At 42.0% G+C, this 14,858-nt stretch overlaps 1 protein-coding gene across 1 annotated transcript in view; it reads right to left on the bottom strand.

Moving 5' to 3' along the window:
- The window catches only part of LOC139757453 (methylosome protein WDR77-like), a 51,364-nt gene that overhangs the window by 6,336 nt on the left and 30,170 nt on the right, over positions 1-14,858 (bottom strand). The window contains exon 6 of the mRNA XM_071677984.1: positions 221-298. Within this exon, the coding sequence (XP_071534085.1) occupies positions 221-298 (78 nt within the window). The remainder of the gene's footprint in view (positions 1-220; positions 299-14,858) is intronic.

Raw genomic sequence — 14,858 nt, 5'->3', positions numbered from 1 at the left:
CCCCCCTCATGTGTGCGAGGTAGCGCTAGGAAAAGACAACAAAGGCCCCATTCGTTCACACTCAGTCTCTAGCTGTCATGCAATAAAGCCCGAAACCACAGCTCCCTTTCCACATCAAGATACTTATTTCACTTTTTAATGGTAAAATTGCACTTAAAGAGAATGCTCTTGAAATTTTTTTACTCACTCAAAGGGTTAGAGACCAGTATTTTCTGCTTACCTAACTCTTATGGCTTCATTTTCAACATCCACAACTATGGTTTTGCTGTCATTTCCACAAAGAGCCACATGTCTCGGTCTGCAAGGAAAAGTAATATACAAATACAAGTATTATCTAAGAAACTTTGTGTACTATATTGCAATTACATTGAAAATTTTATGAAATCTTTAAAGATTTCCAATAGGCCATCAAAATAAGTTTAAGGGAACAAAACAATCTTGTTCATAAATTTATCTATCAATCGTCAAAATACTTATTCTAACTTCAAACACAAGAGTAAAATTTTTTGCTTAACAAATGAGATCACAGGAGAGCAAACATTCTGAGTGAGAGTTTACTGCTCAAGAAACAATTAATATCTTGCAGTTTTCAAAACCTATGCCTAAATTGCCATTAAAGCCTGGTTAGTCTGGAAACAAAACATAAATATTTACTGAATACCTGAAATTATCATCAGAATGAGAGGAAAATACAAAAAAGGAAATAATCAAAACACAGGAGTGTCAGTGAGTGGACTGGGGAAAAGCTTCCAAAGGCCTTTTCCAGGTGATGCCACCAGCTGATAATTTCCTTACAGCTTGGTTTCAAGAGTAAAATGAAATACAAAAATGCAGACTGATACAGTATTCATTAAGCTAAAGATTCATGAAACTGTACCTGATAATCTTTATGAAATATAGATCAAAGCAAGTAAAGAAAATCTGAGGGCAACACTTGAAAGCCACTGACATGAAAAACAAGCCACTGGTATCTACATGTATTTCTTCAGCAATCAAGAATGTGAAGTCAAACCAAAAAAATAGGTATGATGAAATGTTTTTGATAACCCATATGGGGTTCTGAAGAAATAAGATAAGCAAACACGTTTTTTCATTATCTTTTATTATACTTTGTCACTGTCTCCCGCATTAGCAAGGTAGCGCAAGGAAACAGATGAAAGAATGGCCCAACCTACCCACATACACATGTATATACATACACGTCCACACATGCACATATACATTCCTATACATTTCAACATATACATACCTATATATTTCAACATATACATACACAGACATATTCATATATACACATGTACATAATTTATACTTGCCGCCTTTATTCATTCCCATCGCCACCCTGTCATACATGAAATGACAACCCCCTACCCCCGCATGCACGCAAGGTAGCGCTAGGAAAAGACAACAAAGGCCCCATTCGTTCACACTCAGTCTCTAGCTGTCATGTATAATGCACTGAAACCACAGCTCCCTTTCCACATCCAGGCCCCACAGAACTTTCCATGGTTTACCCCAGAAGCTTCACATGCCCTGGTCAATCCATGACAGCACGTCGACACCATTATACCACATCGTTCCAATTCACTCTATTCCTTGCACGCCTTTCACCCTCCTGAATGTTCAGGCCCCGATCACTCATATCTTTTTCACTCCATCTTTCCACCTCCAATTTAGTCTCCCACTTCTCCTCGTTCCCTCCACCTCTGACACATATATCCTCTTGGTCAATCTTTCCTCGATCATTCTCTCCATGTGACTAAACCATTTCAAAACACCCTCTTCTGTTCTCTCAACCACACTCTTTTTATTACCACACATCTCTCTTACCCTTTCATTACTTACTCGATCAAACCACCTCACACCACATATTGTCCTCAAACATCTCATTTCCAGCACATCCACCCTCCTCTGCACAACTCTATCTATAGCCCATGCCTCGCAACCATATAACATTGTTGGAACGACTATTCATTCAAACACCCATTTTTGCTCTCCGAGATAATGTTCTCGTCTTCCATACATTTTTCAATGCTCCCAGAACTTTCGCCCCCTCCCCCATCCTATGATTCACTTCTGCTTCCATGGTTCCATCTGTTGCCAAATCCATTCCTAGAGATCTAAAACGCTTCACTTTCTCCAGTTTTTCTCCATTCAAACTTACCTTCCAATTGACTTGTCCTTCAACCCTACTACATCTGATAACCCTGCTCTTATTCACATTTACTCTAACCTTTCTTCTTTCACACACTTTACCAAACTCAGTCACCAGCTTCTGCAGTTTCTCACACGAATCAGCCACCAGCACTGTATCATCAGTGAACAACAACTGACTTACTTCCCAAGCTCTCTCATCCACAACAGACTGCATACTTGCCCCTCTCTCCAAAACTCTTCCATTCACCTCCCTAACAACCCCATCCATAAACAAATTAAACAACCATGGAGACATCACACACCCCTGCCGTAAACCAACATTCACTGAGAACCAATCACTTTCCTCTCTTCCTACTGGTACACATGCCTTACATTCTCGATAAAAACTTTTCACTGCTTCTAACAACTTGCCTCCCACACCATATATTCTTAATACCTTCCACAGAGCATCTCTATCAACTCTATCATATGTCTTCTCCAGATCCATAAATGCTACATACAAATCCAATTGCTTTTCTAAGTATTTCTCACATACACTCATCAAAGTAAACACCTGATCCACACATCCTCTACCACTTCTGAAACCACACTGCTCTTCCCCAATCTGATGCTCTGTACATGCCTTCACCCTCTCAATCAATACCCTCCCATATAATTTCCCAGGAATGCTCAATAAACTTATACCTCTGTAATTTGAGCACTCACCTTTATCCCCTTTGCCTTTGTACAATGGCACTATGCATGCATTCTGCCAATCCTCAGGCACCTCACGAGGAGTCATACATACATTAAAAATCCTTACCAACCACTCAACAACACAGTCAATCCCTTTTTTAATAAATTCCACTGCTTGCCAGCTTTCATCTTCTGCAAAGCTTTTACAACCTCTTCTCTGTTCATCAAATCATTCTCCCTAACCCTCTCACTTCACACACCACCTCGACCAAAACACCCTATATCCGCCACTCTATCATCTAACACATTCAACAAACCTTCAAAATACTCACTCCATCTCCTTCTCACATCACCACTACTTGGTATCACCTCCCCATTAGCCCCCTTCACCGAAGTTCCCATTTGTTCTCTTGTCTTACACACTTTATTTACCTCCTTCCGAAACATCTTTTAATTCTCCCTAAAATTTAATGATACTCTCTCACCCCAACTCTCATTTGCCGTTTTTCACCTTTCTCTTGACCTCCTGTCTCTTTCTTTTATGCATGTCCCAGTCATTTGCACTATTTCCCTGCAAAACTCATCCAAATGCCTCTCTCTTTTCTTCCATTAATAATCTTACTTCTTCATCCCACCACTCACTACCCTTTCTAATCTGCCCACCTCCCACGCTTCTCATGCCACAAGCATCTTTTGCGCAAGCCATCACTGCTTCCCTAAATACATCCCATTCCTCCCCCACTCCCCTTACATCCTTTGCTCTCATCTTTTTTCATTCTGCACCCAGTCTCTCCTAGTACTTCCTCACACAAGTCTCCTTCCCAAGCTGACTTACCCTCATCAATCTCTTCACCCCAACATTCTCTCTTCTTTTCTGAAAACCTCTACAAATCTTCACCTTCGCCTCCACAAGATAATGATCTGACATCCCTTCAGTTGCACCTCTCAGCACGTGAACATCCAAAAGTCTTTCTTTCACGTGCCTATCAATTAATAATAATGATAAAACTTCAGAGAGCAGCTACAATGACCCACAATGTTTCCCACTTGACACTGAAAATAAAAAAATTGTTGCTGTGGTAAAAAAAGGGAAACATAAACATACTGGAAAAATGACTGAGAACTGCTTTATATGACTGCCCCAAACAACCATAAGAGGCTTGCCTAACCTATAAGATTCCCCATCACATCACATACATAAACCATAAAATGATTATACATGTCAGAAGTGCTTGACAGGCAAACATTTTGTGTTGGTTATGCGCTTCACACATTCTTCTTCTCATTGCATTCAGAGATAACGAATGGGAATCTAAGGCCAATAGAGAAAAATTGGCGAAACCATTACTTTAACTCTATAAAAAATGGAAAAAGTTGCAGGACGTCATTTCCAAAGGGACTCACACAAAAACTTAGAAATTAGAAATGCTAAAATGGAGAGTGATATAATGGGTTCCACAGGCTCTAACATTGCTACAGAGGGAGTCCACAGTGAAAATTGGCAGAGTGGAAGCCACAAAACCTATAGCAAAGACAAGGGCGTAGAGATAAACAGAAACTTTGATTCAGGTAGGGAAGGAGAGGAAGACAGAGGAGGCTAGAAAACTTCAGGCTTGGAAATGGGAGCTCATAGAGACAGAGACAATGATTTAGGTATGGAAGGAGAAGGAGCGGAAGTGAAGGCCCTTGAAACCCTCTCATGCATAGCCATGGGTACAGGTGTGGAGAATGTGAGAGGCATTGCAGTAAAAAAACAAATTTCATTCCATGCACAGATCATGCAGATACTATGCTAAGTGAATTCGCATGAATAGCAAGATTGCCTTATCATACAGGGGAAAATGTAAAACTAAGGACCCTATAAAATGTTTGAACTGGCTGCAAGATGGTTAATGCCACTACAGGGATGCATACAGACTTTACCAGCCATAATTGTTAATCTATCCCTGGGGATAGGGGAGAAAGAATACTTCCCATGTATTCCCTGAGTGTCGTAGAAGACGACTAAAAGGGGAGGAGGCAGGGGGCTGGAAACCCTCCCCTCCCGTTTTTGATTTTCCAAAAGAAGGAACAGAGAAGAGGGCCAAGTGAGGATATGTCCTCTAAGGCTCAGTCCTCTATTCTTAATGCTACTTCGCTAATGCGGGAAATGGCAAATATGTACGAAAAAGGATGTGTTAATCATGTGATTAGGTGCTTCTTGAGCAAGTACTGTGATTACTACATATCAGGACAATAAGACATATCCCTCATGCCGATCAAAATACACACATTTTTCTAGACTCAAATGTAGTGCTAAATTGAGGCAGGGTAGAGCTACCACAGTTGAAAATAACACGTCTCCCTCTACAAAATGGTAAAGGAAGTGATAGCACTCAACCAAGTTCAGCAGAACAAAGCATACTAACTCCCCAGAACAATGCAGAGACAAGCCATGAAAAATCCATTACATATGTCAACATTTAAGAACTTCAATCACACAGAAGAAAAAATATCTCAATCTAAAGTGGCTTTCTTAATGGATCAAATGCAGTATTTGTGGCCCTCACTGAAACACACACTAAAGACCATATGAAGTGAGGTCTGGATCCCAAACAACAACCTGTACAGGTGTAAGGACTAGATCATGTGGAAGGGCTGGACTATATAAAATAGAAACTTTTATAAAAACTCACTCAGGAAGTGCTCATCCTCCTCGAAGGTTCAGATTTGGGTGTCTGAATGTGTTTGGATGTAATCAAGATGAGAAGAAAGGAGAGATAGGTGGTATGTTTGAGGAAAGAAACCTGGATGTACTGGTTCTGAGTGAAATGAAGCATAAGGGTAAAGGGGAAGAATGGTTTGGAAATGTCTTGGGAGTAAAGTCAGGGGTTGGTGAGAAGACAGGAGCTATGGAGGGAGTAGCCCTACTCCTGAAGCAGGAGTTGAAAGTAAATTCTAGACTGATGTGGTTAAACTGAAAGTGGATGGAGAGAGAGGGGTGATTATTGGTGCTTATGCTCCAGCTCATGAGAAGAAAAATCATGAGAGGCAAGTGTTTTGGGAGCAGCTGAATGAGTGTGTCAGCAGCTTTGGTGCATGAGACTGGGTATTAGTGATGGGTGATTTAAACGCAAAGGTGAGTAATGTGGCAGTTGAGGGTATAATTGGTGTACATGGGGTATTCAGTGTTGTGAATGGAAATGGTTATGAGCTTGTGGATTTGTGAGCTGAAAAAAGACTGGTGATTTTAAATACCTGGTTTAAAGAGAGATATACATAAGCATACATATGTGAGTTGGAGAGATGGTCAAAGGGCATTATTGGATTATGTATTAATTGATAGGTATGTAAAAGAGAGACTTTTGGATGTTAATGTGCAGAGATGATCAGCTGGAGGGATGTCTGATCACTATTTTGCCGAGGCAAAGGTGGAGATTTGTAAAGGTTTTCAAAAAAAGAAGAGAGAATGTTGGGGAGAAGACACTGGTGAGAGCAAGTGAGCTTGGAAAGGAGACTTGTGTGAGGAAGTACCAAGACAGAGAGTGTAGAATGGCAAAAGGTGAGAGCAAGTGATGCAAGGGGAGTGGGTGTGGAATGGGATGTATTTACTGAAGCAGATGGCATGTGCAAATGATGCATGTGGCATGAGAAAGGTGGGAGATGAGCAAATAAGAAAGGGTAGTGAGTGTTGGGATGAAGAAGTTGTGAGTGAAAGAGAAAAGAGACGCATTTGGATGGTACAAGGAAGGAGTGCAAATAACTGGGAGATGTATAAAAGAAAGTGGCAGGAGGTCAAGAGGAAGGTGCAAGGGGTGAAAAAGAGGGCAAATGAGAGTTGGGGTAAGAGATTATCATTAAATTTTAGGGAAAATAAAAAGATGTTTTGGAAGAAGGTTAATAACATACAAAAGACAAGAGAACAAATGAGAGCACTGGTGAGGTGGCAAGGGGAAAGTAATAACAAGTAATGATGAAGTGAGAAGGATATGGAGCGAGTATTTTGAAGGTTTGTTGGGGTGGTGTGCGAAGTGAGAGGGTCGGGGAGAATTGTTTGGTTAAAAGAGAAATGGTGGTGAAAGCCATGTAGAAGATGAAATCAGGCGTGGAGGAGGGTTTGGATGGTACAGCAGTTGAATTTATTAAGAAGGAGGGTGACTATGTTGTTGATTGGTTGGTAAGGATATTCACTGTATGTATGGATCATGGTGAAGTGCCTGAGGATTGGTGGACTGCATGTATAATGCCACTGTACAAAGGCAAAGGGGATCAAGTTTGTTGAGTATTCCTCAAAAATTGTATGGCAGGGTAATGATTAAGAGGGTGAAGGCATGGACAGAGCATCAGACTGATGAGGAGCAATGAGGTTTCAGAAGTGGGAGAGGATGTGTGGATCAGGTGTTTGCTTCGAAGAATGTGTGCGAGAAATAGTTCATAAAACAAATGTATTGGTATGTCCCATTTATGGATCTGGAGAAGGCATATGATACAGTTGATAGAGATGCTTTGTGGAAGGTCTTAAGAGTATATGGTGTCAGAGGCAAGCTCCTAGAAGCAGTGAAAAGTTTTAATCAAGGATGTAAGGCATATGTATAAATAGGAAGTGAGGAGAGTGACTGGTTCCCTGGGAAGTGAAGGTTGGTCTGCAGCAGGGGTGTGTTATGTCTCCATGGTTGTTTAATTTGTTTTTGGGTTGGGTGGTTAGGGAGGCAAATGCAAAAGTTTTGGAGAGAGGGATGACTATGCAGTCTGTTGGGGATGAGAGGGCCTGGGAAGTGAGTCAGTTGTTGTTCACTGATGGTACAGCATTGGTGGCTGATTCAAGCGAGAAACTGCAGAAGTTAGTGACTGAGTTTGGAAAAGTGTGTGAAAGGAGAGAGTTGACAGTAAATGTGAATAAGAGCAAGGTTATTAGGTTCAGCAGGGTTGAGGGACAAGTTAACTTGGATGTAAGATTGAATGGAGAAAAGTTGGAGGAAGTGAGGCATATTATAAATCTGGGAGTGGACTTAGCACCGAATGGAACCATAGAAGGAGAAGTGAGTCACAGGGTGAGGGAGCAAAAGTTGGTAAGTTTGAAAGAATAGTAGTTCAAACAATATTATATGGTTGCATGGCATGGGCTATAGATAGGATTGTATGGAGGAGAGTGGATGTGTTGGAAATGAAATGTTTGAAGACAATATGTGGTGAGAGGTGGTTTGATTGAGTGAATAATGAAAGGTAAGAGAGATGTGTGGTAATAAAAAGTGTGGTTGAGAGAGCAGAAGAATGTGTTGAAATGGTTTGGACATATGGAGAGAATGAGTGAGGAAAGGTTAACAAAGAGGATATATGTGTTGGAGGTGGAGGGAAAAAGGAGAAGCAGACCAAACTGGAGATGGAAGGATGGAGTGAAAAAGACTTTGAGTGATTGGGGCCTGAAAGTACAAGAGGGTAAGAGGTGTGCAAGGAACAGAGTGAATTGGAATGATGTGGTATATCAGGGTCGACGTGATGTTAATGGATTGAAGCAGAGCGAGCATGTGAGATGTCTAGGGTAAACCATGGAAAGGTCCGTGGGGACTGGATGTGGATAGGGAGCTGTGGTTTCGCTGCATTACATATGAAAGCTAGAGACCGAGTGTGAATGAATGTGGCCTTTTTGACTGTTTTCTTGGCACTACCTCACTGAAGCTAGGAACAAAGATTCCATTTCCTGTGGGGCAAGGTGGTGCCAGGAATGGATTGAAGACAAGGAAGTATGATTATGTACTTGTGTATTTATGTATTTGTCTGTGCATGTGTATGCATAATATGTATATGTGTATGTATAAAATGTATGTATATGTGTATATGGTGATATGTATATGTATGTACATGTATATGTTTAAAAAGAGATATACTTTTTTTTTTTTTTTTGCTTTGTCGCTGTCTCCCGCGTTTGCGAGGTAGCGCAAGGAAACAGACGAAAGAAATGGCCCAACCCACCCCCATACACATGTATATACATACGTCCACACACGCAAATATACATACCTACACAGCTTTCCATGGTTTACCCCAGACGCTTCACATGCCCTGATTCAATCCATTGACAGCACGTCAAACCCGGTATACCACATCGATCCAATTCACTCTATTCCTTGCCCTCCTTTCACCCTCCTGCATGTTCAGGCCCCGATCACACAAAATCTTTTTCACTCCATCTTTCCACCTCCAATTTGGTCTCCCACTTCTCCTCGTTCCCTTCACCTCCGACACATATGTCCTCTTGGTCAATCTTTCCTCACTCATTCTCTCCATGTGCCCAAACCATTTCAAAACACCCTCTTCTGCTCTCTCAACCACGCTCTTTTTATTTCCACACATCTCTCTTACCTTTACGTTACTTACTCGATCAAACCACCTCACACCACATATTGTCCTCAAACATCTCATTTCCAGCACATCCATCCTCTTGCGCACAACTCTATCCATAGCCCACGCCTCGCAACCATACAACATTGTTGGAACCACTATTCCTTCAAACATACCCATTTTTGCTTTCCGAGATAATGTTCTCGACTTCCACACATTCTTCAAGGCTCCCAGGATTTTCGCCCCCTCCCCCACCCTATGATCCACTTCCGCTTCCATGGTTCCATCCGCTGCCAGATCCACTCCCAGATATCTAAAACACTTTACTTCCTCCAGTTTTTCTCCATTCAAACTTACCTTCCAATTGACTTGACCCTCAACCCTACTGTACCTAATAACCTTGCTCTTATTCACATTTACTCTTAACTTTCTTCTTTCACACACTTTACCAAACTCAGTCACCAGCTTCTGCAGTTTCTCACATGAATCAGCCACCAGCGCTGTATCATCAGCGAACAACAACTGACTCACTTCCCAAGCTCTCTCATCCACAACAGACTTCATACTTGCCCCTCTTTCCAAAACTCCTGCATTCACCTCCCTAACAACCCCATCCATAAACAAATTAAACAACCATGGAGACATCACACACCCCTGCCACAAACCTACATTCACTGAGAACCAATCACTTTCCTCTCTTCCTACACGTACACATGCCTTACATCCTTGATAAAAACTTTTCACTGCTTCTAACAACTTGCCTCCCACACCATATATTCTTAATACCTTCCACAGAGCATCTCTATCAACTCTATCATATGCCTTCTCCAGATCCATAAATGCTACATACAAATCCATTTGCTTTTCTAAGTATTTCTCACATACATTCTTCAAAGCAAACACCTGATCCACACATCCTCTATCACTTCTGAAACCACACTGCTCTTCCCCAATCTGATGCTCTGTACATGCCTTCACCCTCTCAATCAATACCCTTCCATATAATTTACCAGGAATACTCAACAAACTTATACCTCTGTAATTTGAGCACTCACTCTTATCCCCTTTGCCTTTGTAAAATGGCACTATGCACGCATTCCGCCAATCCTCAGGCACCTCACCATGAGTCATACATACATTAAATAACCTTACCAACCAGTCAATAATACAGTCACCCCCTTTTTTAATAAAATCCCACTGCAATACCATCCAAACCTGCTGCCTTGCCGGCTTTCATCTTCCGCAAAGCTTTTACTACCTCTTTTCTGTTTACCAAATCATTTTCCCTAACCCTCTCACTTTGCACACCACCTTGACCAAAACATCCTATATCTGCCACTCTATCATCAAACACATTCAACAAACCTTCAAAATACTCACTCCATCTCCTTCTCATATCACCACTACTTGTTATCACCTCCCCATTTGCACCCTTCACTGAAGTTCCCATTTGCTCCCTTGTCTTACGCACTTTATTTACCTCCTTTCAGAACATCTTTTTATTCTCCCTAAAATTTAATGATACTCTCTCACCCCAACTCTCATTTGCCCTTTTTTTCACCTCTTGCACCTTTCTCTTGACCTCCTGTCTCTTTCTTTTATACATCTCCCACTCAATTTCATTTTTTCCCTGCAAAAATCGTCCAAATGCCTCTCTCTTCTCTTTCATTAATACTCTTACTTCTTCATCCCACCACTCACTACCCTTTCTAATCAACCCACCTTCCACTCTTCTCATGCCACAAGCATCTTTTGCGCAATCCATCACTGATTCCCTAAATACATCCCATTCCTCCCCCACTCCCCTTACTTCCATTGTTCTCACCTTTTTCCATTCTGTACTCAGTCTCTCCTGGTACTTCCTCACACAAGTCTCCTTCCCAAGCTCACTTACTCTCACCACCCTCTTCACCCCAACATTCACTCTTCTTTTCTGAAAACCCATACAAATCTTCACCTTAGCCTCCACAAGATAATGATCAGACATCCCTCCAGTTGCACTTCTCAGCACATTAACATCCAAAAGTCTCTCTTTCGCGCGCCTGTCAATTAACACGTAATCCAATAACGCTCTCTGGCCATCTCTCCTACTTACATACGTATACTTATGTATATCTCGCTGTATACATAAGTATACACATATAAGTAGGAGAGAGGGCCAGAGAGCGTTATTGGATTACATGTTAATTGATAGGTGCACGAAAGAGAGACTTTTGGATGCTAATGTGGGGAGAGGTGCAACTGGAGGGATGTCTGATCATTATCTTGTGGAGGCGAAGGTGAAGATTTGTAGAGGTTTTCAGAAAAGAAGAGAGAATGTTGGGGTGAAGAGAGTGGTGAGAGTAAGTCAGCTTAGGAAGGAGACTTGTGTGAGGAAGTACCAGGAGAGAGTGAGTACAGAATGGAAAAAGGTGAGAACAAAGGACGTAAGGGGAGTGGGGGAGGAATGGGATGTATTTAGGGAAGCAGTGAAGGCTTGCACAAAAGATGCTTGTGGCATGAGAAGCGTGGGAGGCGGGCAGATACAAAGGGTAGTGAGTGGTCGGATGATGAAGTAAGATTATTAGTGAAAGAGAAGAGAGGCATTTGGACAATTTTTGCAGGGAAAAAATGCAAATGAGTGGGAGATGTATAAAAGAAAGAGGCAGGAGGTTAAGAGAAAGGTGCAAGAGGTGAAAAAGATGGCAAATGAGAGTTGGGGTGAGAAAGTATTATTAAATTTTAGGGAGAATAAAAAGATGTTTTGGAAGGAGGTAAATAAAGTGTGTAAGACAAGGGAACAAATGGGAACTTCAGCGAAGGGGGCTGATGGGGAGATGATAACAAGTAGTGGTGATGTGAGAAGGAGATGGAGTGAGTATGTTGAAGGTATGTTGAATGTGTTTGATGATAAGAGTGGCAGATGTAGGGTGTTTTGGCCAAGGTGGTGTGCAAAGTGAGAGGGTTAGGGAGAATGATTTGGTAAACAGAAAAGAGGTAGTAAAAGCTTTGCAGAAGATGAAAGCCGGCAAGGCAGCAGGCTTGGATGGTATTGCAGTGGAATTTATTAAAAAAGGGGGTGACTGTATTGTTGACTGGTTGGTAAGGTTATTTAATGTATGTATGACTCATAGTGAGGTGCCTGAGGATTGGAGGAATGCTTGCATAGTGCCATTGTACAAAGGCAAAGGGGATGAAAGCCAGTGCTCAAATCACAGAGGTATAAGTCTGTTGAGTAATCCTGGGAAATTAATGGGAGGGTATTGATTGAGAGGGTGAAGGCATGTACAGAGCATAAGATTGGGGAAGAGCAGTGTGGTTTCAGAAGTGGTAGAGGATGTGTGGATCAGGTTTTTGCTTTGAAAAATGTATGTAAGAAATACTTAGAAAAGCAAATGGATTTGTATGTAGCATTTATGGATCTGGAGAAGGCATATGATAGAGTTGATAGAGATGCTCTGTGGAAGGTATTAAGAATATATGGTGTGGGGGGCAAGTTGTTAAAAGCAGTGAAAAGTCTTTATCGAAGATGTAAGGCATGTGTACATGTAGGAAGAGAGGAAAGTGATTGGTTCTCAGTGAATGTTGGTTTGTGGCAGGGGTGTGTTTATGGATGGGGTTGTTAGGGAGGTGAATGCAAGAGTTTTGGAAAGAGGGGCAAGTATGCAGTCTGTTGTGGATGAGAGAGCTTGAGAAGTGAGTCAGTTGTTGTTTGCTGATGATACAGCGCTGGAGCTGATTCGTGTGAGAAACTGCAGAAGCTGGTGACTGAGTTTGGTCAAGTGTGTGAAAGAAGAAAGCTGAGAGTAAATGTGAACAAGAGCAAGGTTATTAGGTATAGTAGGGTTGAGGGACAAGTCAATTGGGAGGTAAGTAAGAGTGGAGAAAGACTAGAGAAAGTGAAGTGTTTTAGATATCTGGGAGAGGATTTGGCAGCGGATGGAACCATGGAAGTGGAAGTGTATCATAGGGTGGGGGAGGGGGTGAAAGTTCTGGGAGCGTTGAAGATGTGTGGAAGTTGAGAACATTATCTCGGAAAGTAAAAATGGGTATGTTTGAAGGAATAGTGGTTCCAACAATGTTATATGGTTGCGAGGCGTGGGCTATAGATAGAGTTGTGAGGAGGGTGGATGTGCTGGAAATGAGATGTTTGAGGTCAATGTGTGGTGTGAGGTGGTTTGATCGAGTAAGTAATAATAGGGTAAGAGAAATGAGTGGAAATAAAAAGAATGTGGTTGAGAGAGCAGAAGAGGGTGTTTTGAAATGGTTTGGTCACATGGAGAGAATGAGTGAGGAAAGATTGACAAAGAGGATATATGTGTCAGAGGTGAAGGGAACGAGGAGAAGTGGGAGACCAAATTGGAGGTGGAAAGATGGAGTGAAAAAGATTTTGAGTGATCGGGGCCTGAACATGCAGGAGGGTGAAAGGTGTGCAAGGAATAGAGAGAATCAGAATGATGTGGTATACCGGGGTCAACATGCTGTCAATGGATTGAACCAGGGCGTGTGAAGCATCTGGGGTCAACCATGGAAAGTTCTAAGGGGCCTGGATGTGGAAAGGGAGCTGTGGTTTTAGTGCATTATACATCACAGCTAGAGACTGAGTGTGAACGAATGTGGCCTTTGTTGTCTTTTCCTAGCACTACCTCGCGCACATGTGGGGGGAGGGGGTTGTTATTTCATGTGTGGTGGGGTGGTGATGGGAATGAATAAAGGCAGACAGTATGAATTATGTACATGTGTATATATGTATATGTCTGTGTGTGTGTATATATATGTATATGTTGAGATGTATAGGTATGTATATTTGCGTGTGTGGACGTGTATGTATATACATGTGTATGTGGGTGGGTTGGGTCATTCTTTCGTCTGTTTTCTTGCGATACCTCTCTAACGTGGGAGACAGCGACAAAGCAAAATAATAATAATATAATAATAAGTATATGTATATACTTATGGATGGGGTTGTTAGGGAGGTAAATGCAAGAGTTTTGGAAAGAGGGGCAAGTATGAAGTCTGTTGGGGATGAGAGAGCTTGGGAAGTGAGTCAGTTGTTGTTCGCTGATGATACAGCGCTGGTGGCTGATTCATGTGAGAAACTGCAGAAGCTGGTGACTGAGTTTGGTAAAGTGTGTGGAAGAAGAAAGTTAAGAGTAAATGTGAATAAGAGCAAGGTTATTAGGTACAGTAGGGTTGAGGGTCAAGTCAATTGGGAGGTGAGTTTGAATGGAGAAAAACTGGAGGAAGTGAAGTGTTTTAGATATCTAGGAGTGGATCTGGCAGCGGATGGAACCATGGAAGCGGAAGTGGATCATAGGGTGGGGGAGGGGGCGAAAATTCTGGGGGCCTTGAAGAATGTGTGGAAGTCGAGAACATTATCTCGGAAAGCAAAAATGGGTATGTTTGAAGGAATAGTGGTTCCAACAATGTTGTATGGTTGCGAGGCGTGGGCTATGGATAGAGTTGTGCGCAGGAGGATGGATGTGCTGGAAATGAGATGTTTGAGGACAATGTGTGGTGTGAGGTGGTTTGATCGAGTGAGTAACGTAAGGGTAAAGGCATGTGTGGAAATAAAAAGAGCGTGGTTGAGAGAGCAGAAGAGGGTGTTTTGAAGTGGTTTGGGCACATGGAGAGAATGAGTGAGGAAAGATTGACCAAGAGGATATATGTGTCGGAGGTGGAGGGAACGAGGAGAAGAGGGAGACCAAATTGGAGGTGGAACGATGGAG

This window comes from Panulirus ornatus, chromosome 2 (assembly GCF_036320965.1).
Source record: "Panulirus ornatus isolate Po-2019 chromosome 2, ASM3632096v1, whole genome shotgun sequence".
In the NCBI taxonomy this organism is placed as follows: domain Eukaryota; kingdom Metazoa; phylum Arthropoda; class Malacostraca; order Decapoda; family Palinuridae; genus Panulirus; species Panulirus ornatus.
The sequence above is the reverse complement of the archived record's forward strand: the minus strand, read 5'-3'. Positions and strand labels throughout refer to the sequence as shown.